At 40.8% G+C, this 27,202-nt stretch overlaps 1 protein-coding gene across 1 annotated transcript in view; it reads right to left on the bottom strand.

Moving 5' to 3' along the window:
• The window catches only part of ASB4 (ankyrin repeat and SOCS box containing 4), an 86,266-nt gene that overhangs the window by 53,279 nt on the left and 5,785 nt on the right, over positions 1–27,202 (bottom strand). Inside the window, exon 2 of the mRNA XM_006065922.4 lies at positions 21,274–21,573. Within this exon, the coding sequence (XP_006065984.1) occupies positions 21,274–21,573 (300 nt within the window). The remainder of the gene's footprint in view (positions 1–21,273; positions 21,574–27,202) is intronic.

Raw genomic sequence — 27,202 nt, 5'->3', positions numbered from 1 at the left:
CTTTAGCCACCTGATGCGAAGAACTGACTCATTTGAAAAGACCCTGATGCTGGGAAAGACTGAAGGCAGGATGAGATGGTTGGATGGCATCACCTACTCAATGGAGATGAGTTTGAATATACTCTGGGAGTTGGTGATGGACAGGGAGGCCTGGCATGCTGCAGTCCATGGGGTCACAAAACGTCAGACATGACTGAGTGACTGAACTGAACTGAACTGGGGATGATGGGTGAGGGAATTATTACTCCCAGTTCCCTTTGTATTTATCCCTTTTTCTCTGCTTAGGCTTCTTAGAGTCCACTTTCCCTTCAAACTTTAAATGGAGCTAAAGCAGAAGGCTTCAATCTTTCTATTTCTTGTGGGAAAGCAGTTGCAGAATTATCTTTTCCTGAGTTGTCAGGGTAACGTTCCTTCCCTGTGGGCCAGTGTATTTTTCATAGCCTCCCAGTTGGACTTCTTGTTACTGTCTTCACACTTGAGAGCTCTGTAAGACAGGTAGTGACTAATCAACTGAGAATACAAGATATTCTCTAATTCCTGACATGTGGCATGCTGTGAGTTTGTATTCTCAGTGGATATAGACTGATGAAGAAATTAAGGGGGGAAGGAATCCATGAAGCCAGATAGTGAACATTAGAGTCAACTTCTCTCCCTAACCTTGAAGGGGGGTGGTACCTGTCCTATTCTGTTTAAGAGATAGTATGTAACAGCTCATCAAAAATGTATATTCCAATCCATTTCCTCTGATGATGTAATTAGTAGAAATTTCATTCAGTTTTTTGTTTACAGTTTGCTGATATATTTAGTTTATATAGCTGTGGCTAAAAGTTTTTTGTTTTTGTTTTTGTTTTAGCTTTAAACATATTGTTGTAGATAGTTAACATAAGCAGAGATTAGGTATATTTGCTCAAAAGAGCCCTGCTGTGTCAAAGAAGGCATAATGTTGGTGAGACAGTAGTTCCAGTCATCAATCAGGACACACAGGGTGAGGAAAAAGAAGCAAAGCTAGGAGGGTTGGGAGGCCTGGATTAAAGTGAGGTGCAAGGAATTGGAGTGACTATATCACTGAAGAACTGGGAAGGTGTAACTGAGGGAGTGACGGTTGAAAAGACAGGGAGTGAAAATAATGGAGCAATGTAAAGAGCCAGGATGCCACAGTAGGAGTGGGTGGTTGAACTGGAGTGAGATGAAGGTCTTTAGCATTGAGGAGGTCCAGGAGCCGAGGCTGAATTTGGATTGGCAATCTATGTCAGAATTGAAATCCATCCCTGTTGAAGGAACTTGGGAAATGGACAAAAACTGAGACCAATGATCAGGTCCTCCGTAGGAAATGACTAGATTACAGTTGATGGCAATGCTTAATGGGTAGTAGGTGAGTGTATCAGTTCCTTATTGCTGCAGTAACAAATTACCACACATTTAGTAGCCCAGAACAACACAAATGTATTTTCTTATGGCTCCGTAGGTCAGAAGTCTAACACAGGTCTTAGTAGGTACGACAGTTAATTTTATGTGACAGCTTAATTGGGCCACAGCGCTCAGACATTTGCTCAAAGACTATTCCGGATGTTTCTGTGAAGGTGTTTTTTCAGATGAGATTAACATTTAAGTCAGTAGACACAGGAGATGTGGATTTGATCCCTGGATGGGGAAGATCCCCTGGAGGAAGAAATGGCAACCCACTCCAGTATTCTTGCCTGGAAAATTCCATGGACAGAGGAGCCTGGAGGGCTACAGTCCATGGGGTCACAAACAGTTGGACATGATTGGGTGGTTAAGCACACAGGAGACTCAGAGTAGACCCTGAGTGAAGCAGGTTACTCTCCACAATGTGAGTGGGCCTCGCCAGTTAGTTGAAGGTTTACAAGAAAGGACTATGGGCCCTTGAAGAAGGAGGAATTCTGCTCCAGGCTGCCTTGATCTCAAACTTCAATTTTCCTTGTACTTCTGCAATCTCATCAGTCAATTCCTTAAAACAAATCTCTCCTAACCCCTCCCACCCAACATTGGTTCAGTTTCTTTGGAAAACTCTAATATAAGTCTGCCAAGATTAGGAGTCAGTGTGATAGTCTTTAGGAAAATCTGTCTTCTTGAATTTTCCAACTTTTAGAGAACATCCACATTCCTTGAGTCATAACTTCTCCCTCCATCTTCAAAGCCAGCAATGATGTATGTAATCTTTTTCACATAAAATCTTTCTAAACTTCCTACCATCGTTAGGTTTCCTCTGACCACAGCCAGAAGAGAAATTCCAATTCTAAGGATATGAGCCAACTCAGACAATCCAATATCATCTCCCCATTGCAAGGTTTTTAGTTCAGTCACATCTGCAAAATCCCTCTTGCCGTATAAGTTTACATATTCATATATTCCAGGGATTAGCCTGTGGACAACTGTGGAGGGTCATTATCTGCCTACTATAGTGAGATAGGATTTGCCCTTGGAAGGGAAGCTGGAGGGGAGATTGATGTACACAGGGCTAAGTCAGTGCCTGATGTACCAAATATGAGTTCCCCTTCTAGCCATAAACTCCAATCTCACTCTTCTAAGCCAGTATTTCCCAAAACTTGTTCTGGGGCATGTTTACTAAAAATGAAAGCTCTTAGTTCAATAAATTAGTAATTTTGTGCCCCTTGGTATAGTCACAATTTATATAAGCACATGAAGGATTCTGAAAAGTCCTATGGTAAGGAAAACTGTCTAATTTAACATATATCTTCCCAAACTTTTGGACCCAGAATCACCTTGGATTATTATCAATCTCCCCATTTAGTAAATGAGGGCTGAGATTCGAAGAGGTTAAATCTGGCCCTCTCTCAGGCAGGAAGTGAACGGGAAGGAGGTCAGAATTTGAATGCAGGCAATCTTACTCAGGGAGACGATGAAGGATAGGGAAGTCTGGTGGGCTGCAGTCTGCTGTTGCTGCTGCTAAGTTGCTTCAGTCGTGTCCGACTCTATGCGACCCCATAGACGGCAGCCCACCAGGCTCCCCCACCCCTGGGATTCTCCAGGCAAGAACACTGGAGTGGGTTGCCATTTCCTTCTCCAATGCATGAAAGTGAAAAGTGAAAAGGAAGTCACTCAGTCGTGTCTGACTCTTAGCGACCCCATGGACTACAGCCTACCAGGCTCCTCCACCCATGGGATTTTCCAGGCAAGAGTACTTGAGTGGGGTGCCATTGCCTTCTCCAGGGCTGCAGTCTAGGGGGTTGCAAAGAGTTAGACACAACTTAGCGACTGAACAAGAACAAATCTTACTCCAGAACTACATTCTTATGCACTATATTTGAGTTCATCTTTATATATCAAGTTGTATTTGAATTCCCTGGCTTGCATACCACCCTTGGTCTAATGGGCTGTGGCGGGGAAGGATCCAGTGTTACTGAACTTAACAACTTAAGCCTTCCCTTCACCAGGGGCTGTGAACAAGGCAGTTCCAGGAGGAGCTGAGGAAGCAGCTGGTTTACTGACTGACACATCCAGCCCACAGTGGAGACAGATTCACACCTGGGCAGCATGGCTGTCCCCAGACTAGGTTCTGTTCTTGGCAGGATTCTGAGTAGCAAAGGAGAGGCAGCCCCACCTGGTGGAAAAAGCAGGTGCTCTGCATTGAGGTCATCCTGCATTCAAAACCAGGTCTTAGCATTAAGCAACTCGTCTAAAGCACAATGTTGTTTAATTTGTAAATGAAAAGAATAGTATTACTCTCATAAGATAGTTATGAGGGTTAATTGAGAATATGGATAAAATGCCAGGCATGCAAGAGAAACACCATATCCAGTTATTATTAAGTCCACGCCGATCTTTCCCCAGGGCTCTTATTCAGTCTGTTCCTCCTGCCCCAACCCAGGTTAATTCAACTCTGTTTGCAAGAAGTGTATTTACTTTCTGCCTTTCCCACTTGGTTCTTTGCTTGGCATGGCCCTCTTGATTGAAGAGAGTTTCAGAGGGCTGCTGGTACTTCTAAGGCACAGGGAAACAAAGGAGAAGGGTGCTCTAGGGGCCTCGCCACAAGTATTCAGCCATCGGTGGCTCTCAGTGGGGGTCGGCAATACCTTTTGTGATTGCCAGGAGATGTTTTATCTCAGAAAAGAGGGGGTCCACTCTTGCTCCCTTCCCATTAGCTTTCTAATTAGTAGGAACGTCTTCAGGAAGCTAGCTTATGCTTGATTCTTAGCCTCCAATTCTGCTGCTTTTGCTATTTTCTCTGTTTGGAGGTTTTCTTGGTTAGCTTTAATGGAAAATTGAGATGGAAGCACCAGGGTCTTGTTTGATTTAACCGTTTCACCTCCAGATCTGGCCCCAGGAGTCTCCTATTAAAACTGTTTAGGTTACCCTCCATAAATTATTACTTAAGGAGATTACAAAGAAAATACTTACATTCTTGTTTATAAAGCTGATATCTTTTGCTAAATGGTGTTTAAACTGTTCAGAAGATAATAAGATCCAGCCTCCTCTAAGTAAGAAACAAATTAGACAAGTGCTGATAGGAAAAAAATAAAAATAAAGCAGGGGAGGCCCAAGGAAATGTCATTCTTCAATTTCTGGTTTCTGATGCTTCTAGTTACAAAACAAAGATAAAATAACCAGACTGAAAAATTACAACTCAGGTCACATATGGCTTTTTTTTTCCCCCTTTTGATAGGAGAATTTAAAGTAGAGAGAGCCAGTTGAAAAAGGAAAACTCTAACACTAATGGGAGAGAGGGCCAAAATTAACACTTTCCCTCTGAAGAAACATTTGGGAATAGTCTGGGGCAATTACCCAAATTTAAGAAAATAGACACAGGATAGTCATATGGTTGAGACCAAAACAATTAGTATTTGAATTAAAAGGAAGTGCTAACAGCTAAGTTCAGTGTCAGGGATATCTAACTTGGGCCCAGTTGTTTCCGTTTATTTTAAACCTTGCTGTATTAGAAGCAGAAATTAGAAACTGATCAAAGTGTTGTTTTAAATAAAAGACTTTAATTTTAAGGAAAACGAATTAATGGATTTTTAATATATCTTTGTCCATCACTTTATCTATACCTTTGCTGGAGCCAAGCTGGAAAACCCACATGAAGGCATGATATTGAGAAGAAAAAAATCAGCTTCTGTGTTGAGGATCTTGCAATTCCAAACCTTCTTTTTTTAATTTACTTTTTAGCATATATATAAACATAGATATGTACATGTACCTTCCATGGACTTGCAAATGGCAAAGTGGGATGACTGATTACTTTGAGGAGGCAAGGGGGCGTTTTGGAAGAAATGTTCTTCACCACTTTTAATTAAATATATTTAATATACCCAACTACCTTCTAATTTTTTTTTCCAACAAGAGCCTTTAAAATCATCTTATGATAGTGAAGGGTTTTTTTTAGCTAATGGAATTCTAATACAGCATTTAAAGTTCTCTTTTATATAGGCTGTGTCACCTTAGCACAAACTTTTCTCCTGACTTTTTAAATAGCCAAAAGCCCCAGAAGAATCAACCGTACACAATTTTTAGCAAGCCACTGTAGGACCAACCACTATGGAGCCAAATCAGATAGAGTTAGGCCTGGTTATATTCTACCGATTGTGTTAACTGGGGCCTTATTTAACTGCTCTGAGTTTCCAGCTCCTCATCTATAAAATGAAGAAAATAATATGAATAATAAGAACAATCTCACATGGCGGTTGAGAGGATTAAATGAGACATTTTATTTTAAAGTACCTGACATTCCACATCACAGACACTTAATATATGTTTTTTTCTTTCCATTTTCCCCTTCATATGCATATATACCAGCAACATCAATTTCCTTTTTATATAAAGCTGATGCTGTTAACTTTATTAGGCTAGATTTTCCATTAAGCATTTATCCTTATTCATTAGCTAGGAGGACTGACGCACGAAGATATTAAATTATTTACTCCAGTTTAATGAATGAAATTGAAAACCTTTTTCCCCTGCTTAACATGAATGTGCCCTTTTCAGTATGCAGAGCTTTGTTGCATTTATTCAGAACCTATCGCTAAGTGCTTAGCTTGGAACACAGGATTAATGAGCCCAGAGACAGGGTGTTGGTCACCATGGCAACCAAAGGAGGTTTGCCTGGTTCCAAGCTGAAAGAAGGCATGTGGGATGCTTAACTCTGGCCTTCAGTATATAGCTGGGTGTTTTTTCATATATCTGACTCCCCATTGCTGCTTCCAATTATTCTCTAATACTTTTGAAAAAACAAAAACCAAGAAAAGGAACACCACTGCTTCTCTGGGGCCCTGCTTTTTCATCGATACCACCTACCTTCCTTTCTGAATACATTTATCTCCCCATCAATCTCTGAAGATTTCAGCACCTAATTCACATGACCCCTCCACACAAATTCTGGGTTGTCTTAACAATCACTCAGATGACCATTTAATGCCCTGTCTCTCAGTTTCTGGATCTCATTCTCTTCTATGACTTTCTCCTCCTTTCTGATGTGGTGACTCCTACCTATAGTCGTACCTGGATTGAGTCATTACCTGAAATTTTTCAGTCTCCACGGATTCCCAGTTGGCTCAGTGGTATAGAATCTGCCTTCCAATGCAGGAGATGCAGGAGATTCAGAAGACATGTGTTTGATCCCTGGGTCGGGAAGATCCCATGGCAACCCACTACATGGGAAATGGCAACCCACTATGGTACTCTTGTCTGAAAAATTCCATGGACAGAGGAACCTGGTGGGTTAGTCCATGGGGTTGTAAAGAGTGAAACACAACTGAGCATGCCCACAAAAAAATCACAAATTCCCCAATCCAATTCTCTGATCATAACTGCCTATCTTTGCATCTTAGTTTCGCTGGAACCCCTCTCCACGGTCTCTTTGTCCATTAGACATTCCTTACATGCCTCCCCACACCCCTTCCTATCCAGCTGAGTTCCATTCCCCATCATTTTAATCACTCTTTTGCCAAAACCTTAAACTACCTCCTACTCTTCATAGCGTCTCCCTGGTGTTATGAATGAACTTAATCCTGAGTGAACCCAGTTATCTACACTCTCAGCACCTGCACCCAAGCAGCTAAGAGCTATGTGGCAAAAATCACACCATACAGATGCAATGCCACCTGTACAAGACTGGTATCACCTTAAGGTCAAACATAAAAACTCAGCTGGGTCCTTGAGACTGCCCAGCACATCAGTATTTCTCTACTCAGTTTATTCCCCCACTTTTCATAATAATTACTTCAAACCTTTTTAAGTTGCTCAACCTTTCAACCCTTTCCCCTCTCTCTTCACTCTTACATTTCCTCACCTCTTTTTTACATAAAGATACCTTTCAGAGAAAACTTCCAAGAAGCCTGACTACCCCATGTCAACTTCCATTCTCTCTCTTTTCTTGCCTCCAACTACAAGGCAAGAAGAGGTGTTCTTCCCTTTAGAGTCATATGCCTCTGCCTGGTTCCCAACCTCATTCCCCATACTTAATGGATTCTCACACCATGAAATATCCCTCCTCTCTCCTTTGTCCTCAGTGTCTGATTCACTAGCGAATTCTGACATCAGTTTTTTAAATGATCTGTTTCCTACCATCTAGAAAAAAAAATTTCTCAGCACCATCTTCTTCTTTATCTGCCGTCTTGCCTCCTCCTCACAAACTCTCTTTAAAAGTTTTGTTCACACTCAGACTCCTTTTTATTATCAATCCCCTCCATCCTAACTTCTGCATCCATATGTCACTCAAATGCTTGCTACAATCTCCAAGTCCTTGCATGTCACTGAATCCAAAGGAACTTTTAAACTCTCAACTTACTAGATTTTTCAGTGGTACTTGACAATTCTGACTTTTCCCTTCATCCCAACTTGCTCTCTTCATTTGGGAAAACAAGCAGTGAGTGCAACAGACCATAAACTCAGAGTCATTTTGACAGTAATGGTCATGGATTTGCTCTGGTTCAATCACACTGTCCTCCCTTCCTAGTTCTAGTATTTGTTCTTTATTGATCATTCAATGGAAGGACTGATGTTCATTGGAAGGACTGATATTGAAGCTAAAACTCCAATAATTTGGCCACCTGATGCAAAGATTTGAAAAGACCCTGATGCTGGGAAAGATTGAGGGCAGGAGGAGAAGGGGGCGACAGAGGATGAGATGGTTGGATGGCATCACGGACTCAATGGACATGGGTTTGGGTGGACTCCGGGAGTTGGTGATGGACAGGGAGGCCTGGTGTGCTGCAGTTCATGGGGTCACAAAGAGTCAGACACAACTGAGCAACTGAACTGAACTGATCATTCAATAAACATTCAACAATCAATATGTACTATGCATAGGCTGTGCTGAACAAAACTCTGTTCATATGAAGGTCAGTTTTCATTCTAGTCCCAAAAAAGGCAAAGCCAAAGAATGCTCAAACTACTACACAACTGCACACATCTCACATGCTAGTAAAGTAATGCTCAAAATTCTCCAAGCCAGGCTTCAGCAATACATGAACCGTGAACTTCCAGATGTTCAAGCTGGTTTTAGAAAAGGCAGAGGAACCAGAGATCAAATTGCCAACATCTGCTGGATCATTGAAAAAGCAAGATAGTTCCAGAAAAACATCTATTTCTGCTTTACTGACTATGAAGCCTTTGACTGTGTGGATCACAATAAACTGAGAAAAATTCTGAGGAGAGGGGAATACCAGACCACCTGACCTTCTTCTTGAGAAATCTGTATGCAGGTCAGAAAGCAACAGTTAGAACTGGACATGGAACAACAGACTGGTTCCAAATAGGAAAAGGAGTACGTCAAGGCTGTATGTTGCCACCCTGCTTATTTAACTTCTATGCAGAGTACATCATGAGAAACGCTGGGCTGGAAGAAGCACAAGCTGGAATCAAGATTGCCGGGAGAAATATCAATAACGTCAGATATGCAGATGACACCACCCTTATGGCAGAAAGTGTAGAAGAACTAAAGAGTCTCTTGATGAAAGTGAAAGAGGAGAGTGAAAAAGTTGGCTTAAAGCTCAACATGCAGAAAACTATCATGGCATCTGGTCCCATCACTTCATGGGAAATAGATGGGGAAACAGTAGAAACAGTGTCAGACTTTATTTTTTGTGGCTCCAAAATCACAGCAGATGGTGACTGCTGCCATGAAATTAAAAGATGCTTTCTCCTTGGAAGAAAAATTATGACCAACCTAGATAGCATATTAAAAAGCAGAGACATTACTTTGCCAACAAAGGTCCATCTAGTCAAAGCTATGGTTTTTCCAGTAGTCATGTGTGGATGTGAGAGTTGGACTATAAAGAAATCTGAGTTCTGAAGAATTGATGCTTTTAAACTGTGGTGTTGGAGAAGACTCTTGAGAGTCCCTTGGACTGCAAGGAGATCCAACCAGTCCATTCTAAAGGAGATCAATCCTGAGTGTTCCTTGGAAGGACTGATGTTGAAGCTGAAACTCCAGTATTTTGGCCACCTGATGAGAAGAGCTGACTCATTTGAAAAGACCCTGATGCTGGGAAAGATTGAAGGCAGGAGGAGAAGGTAATGACAGAGGATGAGATGGTTGGATGGCATCACCTACTCAATGGGCATGAGTTTGAGTAAACTCCGGGAGTTGGTGATGGACAGGGAGGCCTGGCGTGCTGCGGTCCATGGGGTTGCAAAGAGTCATACACGACTGAGCGACTGAACTGAACTGAACTGCAGTGAAGGCCCACTTGACTTCGCACTCTAGGATGTCTGGCTGTAGTCCAGTGATCACACCATCATGGCTATCTGGGTCATGAAGATCTTTTTTGTATACATCTGTGTATATGTGTATTCTTGCCACCTCTTAATATCTTCTGCTTCTGTTAAGTCCATACTGTTTCTGTCCTTTATTGTGCCCATCTTTGCATGAAATGTTCCCTTGTTATCTCTAGTTTTCTTGAAGAGATCTCTAGTCTTTCCTATTCTATTGTTTTCCTCTATTTCTTTGAATTGATCTCTGAGGAAGGCTTTCTTATCTCTCCTTGCTATTCTTTGGAACTCTGCATTCAGAAGCTTATATCTTTCCTTTTCTCCTTTGCCTTTAGCTTCTCTTCTTTTCTCAGCTACTTATTTGTAAGGCCTCCTCAGACAACCATTTTGCCTTTTTTGTATTTCTTTTTCTTGGGGATGTTCTCCTGTACAATGTCATGAACCTCTGTCCATAGTTCTTAGGCAGTCTATCAGATCTAATCCTTTGAGTCTATTTGTCACTTCCACTGTATAATCATAAGGGCTTTGATTTAGCTCATACCTGAATGGTGTGGTGGTTTTCCCTACTTTCTTCAATTTAAGTCTGAATTTTGCAAAGAAATTAGGAGGAAATAAAATGGCAATGCAGAAATGCCTTCATCATTCTAAAGGAAAATGATTATCAATTTAGAATTCTGTGCCAAGTCCGGGTGGAATAAATGCATGAGCAGTTTCTTGCACCTTTTCTCAGAAACCTACTAACAGAGGTACTCAACCCAAACAGGCAACAAACCATGACCTAGAAAGACCCAAAATCCAGGAAACAGGAAATCCAGCACAGCAAGAGGCAAAGGGACTCTCCAGGACATTGAAGAATGGAGATCCAGGATGGCAGTCTTTGGAGCAGATCTGTTGTCTCCAGAAGGAACTTTTTCACAAAAAAATAAAACTGATGAAATACCCGTTGAATTGAAATATTTTCAGAAAAGATTAAAGCAATTGGCAAAAGGTTTGGGGGTTAAAATAGTGATGATTCGTAGAAAAAAAAAGGCACAAATGCAGAAAATAATACACAAATCCAGGGCAAAATGCTGTAAAAAGAAGAAATGGCTATCCTAGTTTACTACAAGCCTCATATTATAATGCAATTATATTATGAGAATGGAGACTAAGAAATGTATGTGTACGGGAGGGCAGTGAGAAAAAGGAGCCAGATCCTCAACTTCCATCATGATAAATCAGTAGACTATCAGAAAACTGCTTACGTTGCTACTTACTCTTTTCAATTTTGTGCATAAATAAATGGTATTTATTTAGCGATATAGAGATAAATATCAAACTAATCAGCTAAAACAAGTGAAAGTGGTTGCCTCTGAGGAGGGAGTAATCAAGAAATATATTTTTCATAATAAATGTAGTATCCTCTTAATGTCTTTTAATCAATTTTTATGCTTGTTCCACCTTTTGCTGAATATATTTCCTAGGCCCCTTAAATTTCTTGTGATTTTATAAATCACATCTTTTCTTATAATTTCTCACTGCTTGATTCTGGTGTACAGAAATGTGATTGATTTTTGTAAATTGATCTCAAAGGCAGTACCCTTTCTGAACTCAATTATGAATTCTAACCATTTGATCTTATATTTTCTTTTTTTTTTTAATCTAGACAAACATGTTTTATGAAATAATGGCTGTTTTACTTCCTTGCTTTCCAATTTTCTTACATCTTGTTTTCTTTTCTCTTTGTGTCAGCTAGGACCTCTAGGACAGGGGTCTGAGATGTGAGAGCAGTAAATTTATTTCACTCCTAATTCTAAAGAGGAGGCTTCTAAAATTTGCTTCTAAATAGACCACAAACTTTACAAAGCCCTGTGTAAGTCAATGTCTTCCCAAATGTGCCATGATTTTACATGGGACATTCTTTACTGGGCTGGAAAGGCTGCTGCTTGACTGGGTGTGAGAGACAGTCTGCAAACAAATTTCAAGTTCACTCATTCAGAGCAGAAGGATTGAAGACAATGCTTCCAGAAAGACAACACCCAGAAGATGTGGCTTTTTAAAGCCATTCTCTGCAAGCTGAGGAAAAAGTCTCTGGGTAGACAGAGGTCAAGAACTTGATCGCCCACTATTTACTGTTACTATTGAAAGTGAAAGGGAAAAGTGTTAGTCACTCAGTCATGTCCAACTCTTTGACACCCCATGGACTGTAGCCCGGCAGGCTCCTCTGTCCATGCGATTGTCTCGGCAAGAATACTGGAGTGGGTTGCCATGCCATTCTACAGGAAATCTTCCAGACTCAGGGTTTGAACCCAGGACTCCTACATTGCAGGCAGATTCTTTACCATCTAAGCTACCAGGGAAGCCCTGTTACTACTACCCTCTATATTTGGCAAGGGGTTTTGGCATTATTTTTTACAATGATGAATCAATTTTTATAGTGATATAAAGGTTCCTTTAAAATTAAACTTAATAATAATGTCAATTTAAAGAAAATATTAAATTCATGTTGTGCAGGTGGTACTAACCATGCAGCAGATGGGACAAAGGTCCCCAAGGTTGTTTGCAAGTGACCAGGAGGGTCAGGTTTCTGCTACTACAATGTGTAACCCGAGAGATGGAAAGACAGAGGTGACGGACTAGTGAGCAAGGTGTGTGTCAAGCAGGCATATCTATTTCTTGACTAAAGTGAGGTCCAATGACATCTTGTCGCCCTGTGTTCACATCGCTGAATAGGGAATTTCCTAATGTGGGTACCTTGTGTCACTGTCCCACCAAGTAGCCAGGGACAGTCTTATAAAAGGCATGGTCTCCTTTACATTGCCCTCATGCTACATTCTGCTAGGAAACATTTGAATTTTTATGGCTTTCCTGCAGTAACAAATTTTCCTCCAACTGTCAGGATTTGCTTCATGCAGAGAAAAGCAAGTAGCTTGCATTTTCCTCTTACGAAAGGGAATAGGTAGAAATAATATGCTTCTTTTCAGCCAGCTAAACCTGACCTGACTCTCTTTATTCGTAGGGAAAGGCAGGATTCACAGAAAGGACATTTTCACTGAGGTAAATAAGCCCTCTCAACTGATGAACACTATTATACTAATACCAAAGGAAACAAAGGCCAGAAGATGGGGGGCATTAAGTAGGAAGGCAAACAGAAAAATAGCAGACAAAACCCTGCTTGAGAACAAAGCCAGCTCTGCAACATTGAAAAAATCGGGGAAAATCCTTTAAGAGAAAATTGCATGCAATTTTTTGGCCTCAATTAGCCTTTTCCACAAAGAGCACTTCTCCACAAAGAGCCCATTAAATAGCAAATGAAATTACATGGGTTTCCAGTTGCCATGGCATTGGTTTTCCTCTAATGGACTTCTCTGGTCCCGAGTTCAATGTTAGCCTGCCTCATTTTCCTGCCTGTGTGCTGTGTCAATTCCCTCTGTCCAGCTACACAGTGATGTATGTGACTTTTCAAAGTGCCTACACCACATAGTCTGGGAGAGAGAAAATTCATCCCCTCCGTCTATGTCTCTAGAGACTGAAAGGCTAAAACTGACCAATAGCAGCACTTCATTAGCCGTGAACCTAGCAGTCTCTATTTACTAGATGGGCGTGGTTTCCCTCCGTGCACTCAGGGCTCCTGGAGTCCTTCCCAGATGAGTCAGAGACCATTTATTGAGTACTCCCCGTGTGCCAAGCACTGCCCAAGAGACTGAAGACATTAAAATGCAGAAGAAAGGCTGCAAGATGCTGAAGGTTTTCTAGAATTTCCAGACTAGAAGATCTACCTCCAAGTACTTTTCCTTCTCCTTTTCTCTGTTTCTCCATTCATAAAATGGGTGAAATGTTTCTCAGTTACCTGACTTACAGTTTTATTTTGTTCTGATATATTTTCCAGGTACCAACTTTAAAGCATATTTATCATGGGAATTTGAATTTGACAAACAAAACAATTTTTTTGATGTGGCTTAGCTACAGCTAAACATTAGTCATGCTACCAAATTTGACTCATAATTTGGATATTATTTTCTGATATGCATAATCATATCTAATTTTTAGAAAAATAAGTTTATGGAGTTCATACTGTCTTATGAACTTATTTTTAAAAACCTTTCTATGTTAATAAACATTCTTTTACAACATCATTTTAAAATGTCTTTATGATATGGAAGTAACACAGCTTAACAAGGAGATCAAACCAGTCAATCCTGAATGAAATCAGTCCTGAATATTCATTGGAAGGACTTATGCTGAAGCTGAAACTCCAATACTTTGGCCACCTGCTGCAAAGAACTGACTCATTGAAATAGAGCCTGAGGCTGGGAAAGATTGAGGCAGGAGAAGGGGATGACAGAGGATGAGATGATTGGATGGCATCACTGACTCCATGGACATGAGTTTGAGCAAGCTCCAGGAGCTGGTGATGGAGAGGGAAGCCTGGCATGCTGCAGTCCATGAGGTCATAAAGAGTCAAACATGACTGAGCGACTCACTGAACTGAATTTTTTCTATTACATATGCAAGTATTTTTAAGTTTTTCAGTAATAGAAATGACTACCTGAGGGAAAAAAAAACAATTAGGCAAATTTTTTGAGACATTAAGTATCTTAAAAAAAATGCCAATATATGTCTTTTTAAATTCTGGCATATTTTAAATGTATTCCTTAACCAATCACGGCTTTCATTGAAAAAATATACAGTAATATACACTGTAACCACACTATTTTGAAGACTCATAGAATTAGGAGAAAGGCTCAATTTCTAGTGTACTACAGATCATGTGACCGAGCACAATTCTGTTACATGGTAAGTGTCTTTTTTCTCATCAGTTATCTCTTTGACTCTGTATAATTTTGTTTGGAGATATACCCAGAGTCTGAATCTGAGGCTCTACATCAATGAGAACAATGAGTCAAAAGGTGCTGAACTAGTCCCTAATCCTAGAGGCAGAATTTCTCAGTTAGAAAAAGCTGTGAGTTTTTGATATTCCCCTCAATCATACATGTTTTCACTCCACTTAGCCTGTGTAAGCGGAGAAGGCAATGGCAACCCACTCCAGTACTCTTGCCTGCAAAACTCCATGGACGGAGGAGCCTGGTGGGCTGCCGTCTGTGGGGTCGCACAGAGGCAGAAGACAGACGTAACTTAGCAGCAGCAGCAGCCTGTGTAAGAGCACTGCCCCACGTGCTTGTCAGCACATGTATTATCATCTTTGGTATCTTTGTTAACATACTAAATAAAACAAAAGCATCCAATTCTTATTTTAATTGACATTTTACTGATCACCAATACAGATGATTATTGTCTCAGCTTTATTTATTGTTCATATGCCTGTCTTTTTCTGAAATGCCTATTCCCGTTCTTGGTCCCTTTGGTTTTCTTTTTCCTCTTAGTTGCTCTCCTAATTTTAATTTTTAAAGTTTCTTTATATATTAAGGGTATGAGTCCTTTGTCACATTGTCCCAAATGTTTTCCTCAGTTGTAGGACTACTTTTTAATTTTATAATCTATTTGCCACACATGTTGAACATTTTGTTTTTCCTAATCTATCTTTCTTGTTGTGGCTCAGCCTTTGATGCAGTGGTGGTAAAGAGGGAGCTCTCTTTGATGGACTTCCTTCCGCTCGTTCTCCAAGATTGTTATCAATCTAATGCTTTGTCTCAGCCTACAGGAAACCAGGCTCCGTCTCCTCCTACCTCTCTAGTTGGGTCTTCTTCTGCCCACAAGGATAAAGGACATGTGGGATAACTGTGTCGATAACTCAGAGGAGAGACAGTGTTGACAGCTTGCTATTAGTCTGTAGTTGATGAAAACACAGCAATATAAAAGGTCAATAATTAAACAAATATATTATATATATATATATATCAGATCAGATCAGATCAGTCACTCAGTCGTGTCCCACTCTTTGCGACCCCATGAATCGCAGCATGCCAGGCCTCCCTGTCCATCACCAACTCCCGGAGTTCACTGAGACTCACGTCCATCAAGTCAGCAATGCCATCCAGCCATCTCATCCTCTGTCGTCCCCTTCTCCTCCTGCCCCCAATCCCCCCCAGCATCAGAGTCTTTTCCAATGAGTCAACACTTTGCATGAGGTGGCCAAAGTACTGGAGTTTCAGCTTTAGTATCATTCCTTCCAAAGAAATCATATATAAATGTATTTCTTAACTTTTTTTCCAAAATTTGTGAAAGTAGCTTAAAAGTTTAAATTGATTAAAATATAGATAAAAATAAAAACTAAAAATAAATGTACAAGTAACTATGAAAACTGGTGATGGCCCCATGCTCCAACGGATGCCTGTCCTTCTCTGAGCATCTCTGCACTAGGCCCTTCCTCCCAGGGCAGGCAAGAAGAAGAATATGCCAGGCTGATTTTTTTTTTCCTTTGAATCCTCACAGGTTGAGAAGATCATAACATCTTCAAGCATGTTCTCCCATTCTTTCCCCATGATCTTTCCATATCTTCCCCCTCTTGATACATTTCCAATCTTTCTACTCTCACTTTGGCTGATGACTTTGCATCAGAAAGGGACCCCCTCATCTTACAACAACCACATATGCGAGTGCCCTGGCATTAAAGCCATGTTTTACTTTGGCTTGCCCGCTGAAAATGAGGATGTGCCCTACGGTCTCTGGATTCCACACCATCTCAATTTCTCTAACATTTAGACCTTTCAGTTATCCCGTCTCATGCATCTTCAACTGTTGCTTTCTATAAATCATTTCCAGCATATACACATTTCCTTTTATCTTCAACTGCAGATAACAGTCTAGTATGATACACCCTAATCCCCGTCAGCAATCATGCTACTCCTATGCTCACATTTGCAGCCAAAATTAAGAATTGTCAGCATATGCCATCTCTAGCTTCTAACCTCCCATTCATACCTTCTGATCTGGCTTCTGCACCTACCATTTCACCAAAACTATTTTTGTCAGTAATAACTCTCTTAATCCAATGAACACCTAATTAAACCTCCCAGTAGCTATCAGTACAGCAGACCATTCTTCCATTCCCAAATCTGCCTGTTTCTTAGTTTCTTTGATGCCAAAAATGCTCTTGGGTTTTCTCCAATTTCATTTGCGAATCCATTTCCCTCTTTATTTTCCAGTGTGGAATATGTTTTAACACACTCTTAGAAATAAAAAATAGAGAGAGAGGAAAGTGGTTATCACAAGGAAAAGAAATCAAAGGTAGAATCATTCCACTCTCTTTTATTGCCTCCTCTTCATCCTGCTAACATCTAAACATAAGAATTTGTCAGAGCTTGGTCCTAAGTTCTTTCATCTTTCTACCCCATTTTTCCAGGTGAGTTCATTGATTTTCTTGGTTTCAAATACAATCTATAGGCTAATGGTACCTCAACCTAATGCTTTAGTCCAGAGTTCTTTTCTGAAATCTATACTTTTATATCAAGTACATCCTTGACTTATTTGCTTTGTTGTCTCAAAGAGGTCTGAAACCTTTCATGTTTAAAACTAACCTAGAAGGACTCAGTCTATGTGCTTTTTAGACTAGATATAAAGCAACCAAGTCAGAGGAGGATTAGCAAAAAAATAGATATATAGATCAGTGGACCATACATATTTGGCCAATTGACTAATGAGAAAAATATCAAAACAATTCAATGGTGAAAGAATAGTCTTTTCCACAGATGATGTTGAAACAACTGGCCATCCATACACACACACACACACACACACACACACACAGTGAGTTTTAACCTATACTTCCCACCATATGTGAAAAAATAACTCAAAATTACTCAAAGACATAAAAGCAAAACCTAAAATTATAAAACTTCTAGAAGAAAACACAGCAGAAAATCTGTTACTTGGGTTAATCAAACATTTCTTAGCTAGAACACAGAAAGCACAAACCATAAGATGTAAACACTGAATTTATCAAAATTTTAAAAGTTCTGCTCTTTTAAAAACACCATTAGAAAATGAAAAGCCAAAGAGTGAATTAAAATATTTGCAAAACACATATTTATAAAGGGCTAGTATCCAAAATATGTAAAGAACTCCAACACATTATGGAAGACGGTATGGAGATTCCTTAAAAAACTAGTAATAAAACCACCATATGACCCAGCAATCCCACTCCTAGGCATATACCCTGAGGAACCAAAATTGAAAAAGACACATGTATCCAGTTGTTCATTGCAGCACTATTTACAATAGCTAGAACATGGAAGCAACCTAGATGTCCATCGACAGATAAATAGATAAAGAAGTTGTGGAATATATACACAATGGAATAATCAGCCATAAAAAGGAATGCATTTGAGTTAGTTCTAATGAGGTGGATGAACCCAGAGCCTATTATACAGAGTGAAGTAAGTCAGAAAGAGAAAGAATAATGTTGTATTCTAACACATATATACAGACTCTAGAAAAATGGTACTGAAGAATGTATTTACAGGGCAGCAGTGGAGAAACAGACATAGAGAATAGACTTATGCATGTGGGGAGAGGGGAGGAGAGGGTGAGATGTATGGAGAGAGTAACATGGAAACTTACATTACCACATGTAAAATAGATAGCCAACAGGAATGTGCTGTGTGGCTCAGCAAACTCAAACAGGGGCTCAGTATCAACCTAGAGGGGTGGGATGGGGAGGAAGATGGGAGGGAGGGTCAAAAGGGAGGGGATATATGTATACCCATGGCTGATTCATGTTGAGGTTTGACAGAAAACAACAAAATTCTGTAAAGAAATTATCCTTCAATTAAAAAAACAAATTAATTAAAAAACAAACTAACAACAACAAAAAGAAGTCCCACATATCAATAATAAGAAAACAGCCCATTAAAAAAAAAAGAACTGAGCAGATATTTCGTCAAAGTGAATACTTAGCTAGCAGATAAATATACAAAAACATATGCAATGTGTTTGGTCAGTGTGTGTGTGTGTGTGTGTGTGTGTGTGTGTGTGTGTGGTGTCTGAGTTTTTGTGACACTATGGACTATAGCCTGCCAGGCTCCTCTGTCCATGGGATTTCCCAAGCAAGAATACTAGAGTGGGTTGCCATTTCCTCCTCCAGGGGATCTTCCTGACCCTAGGATCAAACACACATCTCTTGTGCCTCCTGCATTGGCAGGAGGATTCTTTACTACTGCGCCACCTGGGAAGCCCCTTTGGTCATTAAGGGAATTCAAATTAAAATCATGAGATGCTGCTGCTGCTGCTGCCGCTAAGTCGCTTCAGTCGTGTCCAACTCTGTGCAACCCCATAGACGGCAGCCCACCAGGCTCCCCCGTCCCTGGGATTCTCCAGGCAAGAACACTGGAGTGGGTTGCCATTTCCTCCTCCAATGCATGAAAGTGAAAAGTCAAAGTGAAGTTGCTCAGTCGTGTCCGACCCTCAGCGACCCCATGGAGTGCAGCCCACCAGGCTCCTCCGTCCATGGGATTTTCCAGGCAAGAGTACTGGAGTGGGGTGCCATTGCCTTCTCCACATGAGATGCTATTATATACTTATTATAATGGCTAAAACAGTTTTAAAAAATCTGACATGATGAAGTTCTGACAAGGATGGAGAGTAACGGGAACTCTTATACACTGCTGGTAGGAATGTAAAATGGTACAAGTGCCTTGGAAAACAGTTTAGTAGTTTCTTATAAACTTACCATAACAACCCATCACCCCACTCCTAGGTGTTTACCCAAGTGAAATGAAACATGTCCACACAAGAATGTGGATGCAAATGTTTAGAGCAGTTTTTTTCTGAATTACCAAAACTAGAAGCAATCCAAATGCCCCTCTTCTGAGGAGTCAATAAACTGTGTTACATCTATACACGGAATACTATTCAGCAATAAAAAGGTCTGATTTGCTGGTGAGTGCAATCACATTGGTGAATCTCAAATGCATATGCTAAACTGGAAAAATTAGACTCAAAAGGTTAAATATTGTATAATTTAATTAATATGACATTCTGAAAGGATGAAGTTAAAGGGACAGAAAACAGGTCAATAGTTGCCAGAAGTGGGGGTAGAGTGAGGAAATGAACTACCAAGGGCATCAGGGGATTTCCTGAGATAACTGTGGTGAATGGCTTCACGACTATCTATTTCTCAAAAACAGTGAATTTACAGCTTATAAATTATTATCTCTGTAAATTTGACTTTAAAAAAATGATATAATGAGACTTCCCTGGTGGTTTAGTGGTTAAGAATTTGCCTGCCAATGCAAGGGACATGGGTTCAATCACTGGTCTAAGAAGATGCCACATGCTTCTGGGCAACTAAGCGACAAATCCCAACTACTGAGCCCGAGGGCTGCAGCTAGTGAAGCCTGTGGCCTGAGAGCCCACACTCCACACCGAGAGAAGCTAATGCGAGGCTCAGGCACCACAACCGGAGAGGAGCCTGCATGCAGCAATGGAGACCCGGAGCTGCCAAACATGAATAAAGAAAGAAATCCCATAAAATCTGGGTTTTTTTTTAAAGATATAACAATCTTCCCATATGATACATTTCTTCTTCAAGTTTCTCCATCTTAAAAATGGCATCACTATCCACCCATTTTCTAAAGCCAGAAACCTGGCAATGATTCTTGAAATTTCTTTTTCTGTCACCACCCCCTGACTAGCAACCTAAATCTAGTCCATGTCCAAATCCTACCAATTCTGCCTCTAAAACACATTGCAGATCCATTTCCTGATCTTTCTATGTCCCTCAGTGCAAATCATCATCCCCTCTCACCCACAGTATTGTGAGAGCTTCCTTGCTAGTCTTCTTGCTTCCACTCTTGGCCTTCTCCAACCCAACTTCGGAATAAGTCCAGATGACTTTAAATGTCAGTTAATCTATGTCATTGCCTTGCTTTAAACTTTTCAGCGGCTCCATTTCTGAACCCCATACACGGCCCCCAGCAGGCCGTATATAATCTCATATATCCCATGTCATGCTGTAGCACTTCCTCTACCCTCAAGCCTCTCCCGCCCCACCACACACTCATGATGCTCTGGCCCATACTGGCCTGCTTCCATTTCTGGAGTATTCCAAGGTTTTTGCCCCCCTAACAACTCTGCACTTGCTATTTCCTATACCTAGACTTTTCTTCTTTGTTCTTGTTTTTAAAGGTCAATTCCTTCTCATTATAAAGTTTCAGCTTACATATTGTATCTTTAGAGAAATCTTTATACATTTTATACTAGCTTATTCCTGACAGTCTCTTTCATACCACCTTGTTTTGCCCTTTCCCAATTTATAATTATGTACTTATGAATTTATTTTCTCAATATTCACTTCCCATACTAGAACATAAGCTCCAAGAGAGCAGAAACTGTTTTCTCTTTTTACTTACTTATTAGCACATTACCTGACATCACAGGAGCTAATAAGTATTTGTTAAATAAGTGTGTAGATTAACAAGACTCCTACAGTTAAAACAGTAGTAAGATTTCAATGCGATCATCACTAAAGGACCTGGGCAAACACAACCATCCATCTCTCTATGTATTTCTAGGGCCCCCAGATTAGGCTTTATGCATAGAGATATGTACTATTAATTACATTGCCTGATGTAAGTAAGGATCACCAATTTCCAAAATCATAACCACGCAAGTAGATGACAAGGTCAGCCACCCAGATAGGCTTACCTCTCCAAACCAGCTGCTTGGCACAGAGGATGGAGTTTGGAGTTGTACAGAAGTGTAAAGCTGTGTGTCCACTTAAGGAGTAGCAATTGAGCTTTGCTCCACGATCACAGAGGATCTTAACACAATCCAAGTTGGCCATTTCACAAGCCACGTGAAGAGGGGTTTTCCCATTGGGTCTACAGTTGATCGTGGCATTGTGGTCCAGGAGCACCAGAAGACATTCCACGTGACCAAACAAGACAGAGAGATGCAGGCCTGTGGCCCAGGAAGACTTTAATTTGTAACTAGGCAACCAATAACCTGAAAAAGAAAGGGAAAGAAAGCTTAGCTTCGGATTAGCCTAGGATATCTCCCTGCTTAGTGGGGACTTCTACACATTTATAAAACTGGGGGAACTATTTGGAACTTGTAACTAGCACCTGTTGGATCTGCTAATGTTTAGCTTAGTAGCCTCTTTGGGTTATTTAAACAGGACTGGGGCTCTCGAGTTCTCACTGTCTTTACTATTCCCTGTTATCTTGTTCCTTTGTTTACTTTACCTTCCTGCCTGTCCAAAGTATTTCTGTTTGAGACTTCATTTATGTGATTGCATTTTATCTTACATGAGATGCTTATTAAAGAATTTTTTTTAACTCCCAATCATTACCTTGAGTGATTTCAAAGCTGTTACAAGCTTGTAATTTTCATTCCATCACAGTGCTTTTCCCCTCTAGTTGTTGCTGCTGTCAAGCTAAGGTGTGAATGTATTTGACGTCTTTAGAATATTTGTCACACCAAGATTTTATTTGCCTATCAGTTTATACAACACCTCTTTCCAAAGAAGAATTAAAGAATTTACAGCAGCTTACAAATTTTACACAAAAGATTTTTAAAAAGTCATCTACAAAATAAGAGCAATGGGAAAAATAAGGTAGGAAAGTAAAAAGAGGTCCTGGGTCAGATAGGTGCCCAAAATAAATATAAACTGTGTTAACTGTGTTCCATACACTAGAACCACACTGTAAATTTTCCTCTGAACTTCCCCACAGCCAAAATAAACAGGAAAACATGACGTGTCACACAACTAACGATGCCTGCAAGCACAAGCATATACACAAATTAACTGGCCAGGAGAACCACAGTTGTTTCTAGAACTGAGGTCTTAAATTTTTCCCATTAGTTATTGGAAATCTCCCACCCCGCCCCGCCCCAACTCCTCTCTCTCTCTCACCTCTTCTTTCTCTTTCTCTTTCCTTTTTCCCTCTTACCTCTGACTTCTAAACACTGAGCTAGTCCTTTATTCCAAGTGTCCAAAAATTGCCATCTTGACAAGCTGTAACACAAATAACTTTGTGTGTCTATGTTTTTTGAATTTATTTATTTAAATTGGAGGATAATACTTTACAATATTGCGATGGTTTTGGCCATAGATCAACACGCACTGGCCATAGGCATACCGAGTATTCTCTCCCTTCTCAACAGCCCCCTATCTCTCTCCCCACCCCATCCCCCCAGATTGTCACAGAGCCCTGGCTTCCCACATCACACTCCCTCTGGCCATCTATTTCACACGTGGTAATGTGCTATTCTCTTAAATCATCCCACCCTCTCCTTCCCCCACTGAGTCCAAAAATCTGTTCTTAATGTCTGTGTCTCCTTGGCTGCCCTGTACACAGGATCATTGGTACCAGCTTTCTAGATTTCATATATGTGAGTTGCTGCTGCTGCTGCTGCTAAGTCGCTTCAGTCGTGTCCGACTCTGTGCGACCCCATAGATGGCAACCCACCAGGCTTCCCCGTCCCTGGGATTCTCCTGGCAAGAACACTGGAGTGGGTTGCCATTTCCTTCTCCAACGCATGAAAGTGAAAAGTGAAAGTGAAGTCGCTCAGTCCTGTCCGACTCCTAGCGACCCATGGACTGCAGCCTACCAGGCTCCTCTGTCCATGGGATTTTCCAGGCAAGAGTACTGGAGTGGGGTGCCATTGCCTTCTCCAATATGTGAGTTAATGTACAATATTTGTCTTTCTCCTTCTGACTTACTTCTTTCTGTGTAATAGGCTCTAGGCTCATCAGAGATAACTTTATAAACGTTTTTTTTCAATGTCAATACCCAGAGCCGTGGCATCATGCTCATTATGAGTGGGGAATGAAAAACAGGTACAGAAAGATGAAATATTTCATGGCAATTTGAAGATGTAGATATAACCTGACAGCTCAGAAGAAACTTAGGGCTGAAACAACAAAATACATTTTAACTTCAGTAAATCAGAAGTTTGCTTTTAGGTTGTAAAAATATTCCACTATACAAGTACAAGATAGGAAGATTATGATTTAATGGTAATTTATTTGAGGAAAAACCTAGGGGTTTGAGTTGACAATAATCTCAAAATGAGCCAACACTGAGATAAAGCTGCCCAAAAGCAGGTACAATCTTTAACTACATTAATAAAACTGTAGCACCCAGAACAAAAGAAGTAAAAGCTGTATTCTTCACTGATAGATGAAGTCAGAATAAATCTAAAATATTGTGAGTACTTCTGGGCAACAAAAATGAGCATTTGCAAGGCACTCAGAAATGATGACCACATTAAAGGTGAGCCTGGTGATCAGGTATTAAAATTCTCTCATATAAGTGGAAAGTGCTACCTATGTGCCACTCCTGGGTATTTATCCTGCAAGTACATTCATTCATGTGTGAAATGCCATATAAGGGTCACTGTATTACACAACTCCCAGCAACACTACTTGCACTGAACTCTTTATGAAGAGTACGAAGTTCCTGGGAGTTATGGATCTCGGCAACCTGACCCAGGACAACATACAGTGCACTACAGCATTGTTCTTAATGGGTAGCGATAGGAAACTGCCTCAATCTTCATCAATAGGACCTGTTTAAATAAAGCATGTACATCCACACCGTGGAACACTATACAGCTATCATAAAGAAGGGGGCAGTTCTATGTATACTGATATGGAAAAATCGCAAGATACATTATCAAGTGAGATAAGCAGGGAGCTGAAGAGTGTGCATAAATGCTAATATGGAAGAAAATATTTATAAACACCCAACACAAGGAACTGGTTGCACTGGTGGCCTCCAAGAACTGGGCTGGGGGACAAGAACATAGATTTACTTGTCCTTGAATGCTCCCTTTGAGCTTTTATATTTAGTCCCTTGTGTGTGTACTACTATTTATAAAAATAAAATTAAAACAAACTAGGTGCCCCTGTCCAGGGGGGAAAATAATTTAAAGAGGTCATGTACAATGCTGATTAATCCTAAGGGAATGAATACTCTCAGCTCATTTTGTTTTTCTACAGCCTTCCCTCCAACCTAGACAGACACATACACATACACACACATACACACACTCACACACACTCCCTCTCACACACATTTTAATCTCTTCATCTCATTCGAAATTCTAGGATCATTTCACTTTCTCTTTCTCCGTCTCTTCCCTTATCCAAAGATGTTCTTTAAAAAGAAATCCAAAGTTAATTTACACGAAGGTCTAATAGACTGAGGATTGTTTAAAGTATGACCTTCTTAGGATTATCTGAACTTATGTAGGAATCTGTATTCATACAAAAGAATTAAGTTCTAAGATACTAATTCCAGATTTCAGACACTGAAAAGGGAAGGTGTTTGGTGATATGGAATTTCCCTGGCAGAGGCAAATAGTGTCATAGACAGTCTGGGCTGGGAAGGATCAACCCTGTGCCTATGTTTGTGTGTGTGTGCAAACAGACATGCACATATAGATATGCAGATAAGTATATACAATACATTTGCATGTATCCATATATACATTTCCATTTAATTGTGTATGCCAAATCCATGCTCCAAGCATAGTTATTAAGCTATAATGGTATGCAACCTGCTTTTGATAAGGAATGAATCACATAACACCAATATCTAGTCATCTTTTTTTGTGATTTTTTTTGCCGATGACATGATTTAACTTTCCCCATTTTTAAAAAGTTATTTATTTTTAATTGGAGGATAATTGCTTTACAATATTGTGTTGGTTTCTGTCATACATCAACGTGAATCAGCCATAGGTATACATATGTCCCCTCCCTCGTGAACATCCCTCCCACCTCCCACCTCCCATCCCCATCCCACCCCTCTGGGTTGTCATAGAGCACTGGCTTTGGGTTCCCTGTGTCATACAGCAAATTCCCTTTGGAGATGGTGAAGGATAGGGAAGCCTGGCGTGCTGCATGCAATCCACAGGGTCGCAAAGGGTCAGACACAACTGAGTGACCTAACAACAAGTCTATTTTACATATGGTAATGTATATGTTTCAGTGTTACTCTCTCAATTCACCTAGTCATCTTAATACTCAAATTTCCTCTACAAGCAATTGGCGAAGGACAGCCTCTTCTAACTCTCTTGCAAATAAGCTGGTTCTGGATCTGAAAACCAGAATGTGTTTTGCCTGCCGATTAGCAGCAAAGATTAGGCAGCTCTACGCAGCAACTGGTTGGAAACTCATGTTTGCTTCTGCAATGGGAAGAAAAATGATCTCAGAAAGGAAGCAGCAGAGAGCTGATTAAGAAAACACCATTTTGATGTAAAATCAAAGAAACACAGAATGTTAGCACTGGAGGGAAGGTTATCCAGTCCAAGCCTTTCATTTTGCAGATGAGAAAACTGCCACTTTTTCAGCCTGCTAGAGCCGTAAGATGCCTGCTTCAGTCCAAGCTAACGGACTCAGGGTATCTGCGATGCAGGGTTTCCATCTGTCTTTGTCTTTGTGGAATCAGACTAGGTGTAGTGCCAACCCAGCTTCACAAATCATGAGGAAAGAAAGAAGATTCTGAATTCATCTGTAGTATGTCACACTTTGATATGGAAATACATTTGCTTGTTGATTTTTTTTCTTCCCCCTAAATTCCCAATAGCACCTAGAGAATCTATCCTGCCTGTTAAATACATGAATCAGCCATCCTTGGCCTCTAGTCAGTTACATCTGTGTCTCCCATAATCATACCCATTAACCAGTAAATTGGGCTCAGAGAGGGCCAGGTCTTGGAATTCAGCTGACTCCTTGAATCGAACTGCACCTACAACTCACCTCTCTTAGAAAGGAACCTGGGCATTAAGAATGTTCCTGTAGGTGGGTGACAGCAAGATGCCTGAGCTGGTACCCCAGGGGAGCTTAGTGGAGAGATTGGGAAGAAGACAGATTGTCAGATGCAGACCAGGGTCCCTCGCAGTGTATCTTGAAGCTGCACTGAAGAACTTTGGTGGGGGAGGGCGTAGTGGGGCAGAGTTTCTGGATAATTCAAGCCCTTGCAAAGCAGGAAAGCCCACTACAGAGAAAGCAGCATCCCACAGCAAAGAGGCCACCCACATACAATCTCCACTTTCAATGAGGCTGCGGCCACGGGTCACTGTAGCAACAAACAGGAGTATGCTTTCCCCCATACCCACACTCACAAACATGAAGTGATGCCATCATCAAACACCACAGTGATGCAGCACTTATTAACGCCCTGGTGTCAATGCTGGTATGTCAAGAGATCAAAATCTCTCCTCCAAAATGTGACCCCCAATGGTCACAGCATGACGGAAATACAGTTAATTAACTGGGCAGAGTCTCTTTCACACTTTCTCTTCTTTCCACAGCAGAATTGTCCTAGGGCTTCAGAATTCAGAATGTGATGCACTCTCAGCACTTGTCTTTCAAAGGGCTCCCTCTGCTCACCTCTGCAGAGGCCAGGCTGCCCTCTGACTATATGCTCAGACTGCACACAGGATGAGGTGTTGGAGGGTGGCGGGGAGGAAAACCCAGGAACAAAGCCCTTGATAGAGCCAGAGGTAAGGAAGGTACTGCCTCCCCTTAATGTAAGCCACTTGGTTCTCACCCCAGGTCTGCAGTCTATGTGCAGTGATGCCCTCTGCTTTGCTCTGCCTGAGCAAGGAGCTTAACTGAGAA

This window comes from Bubalus bubalis, chromosome 8 (genome assembly GCF_019923935.1).
Source record: "Bubalus bubalis isolate 160015118507 breed Murrah chromosome 8, NDDB_SH_1, whole genome shotgun sequence".
NCBI classification, from domain to species: domain Eukaryota; kingdom Metazoa; phylum Chordata; class Mammalia; order Artiodactyla; family Bovidae; genus Bubalus; species Bubalus bubalis.
This window is presented reverse-complemented; position numbering and strand designations above follow the sequence as displayed.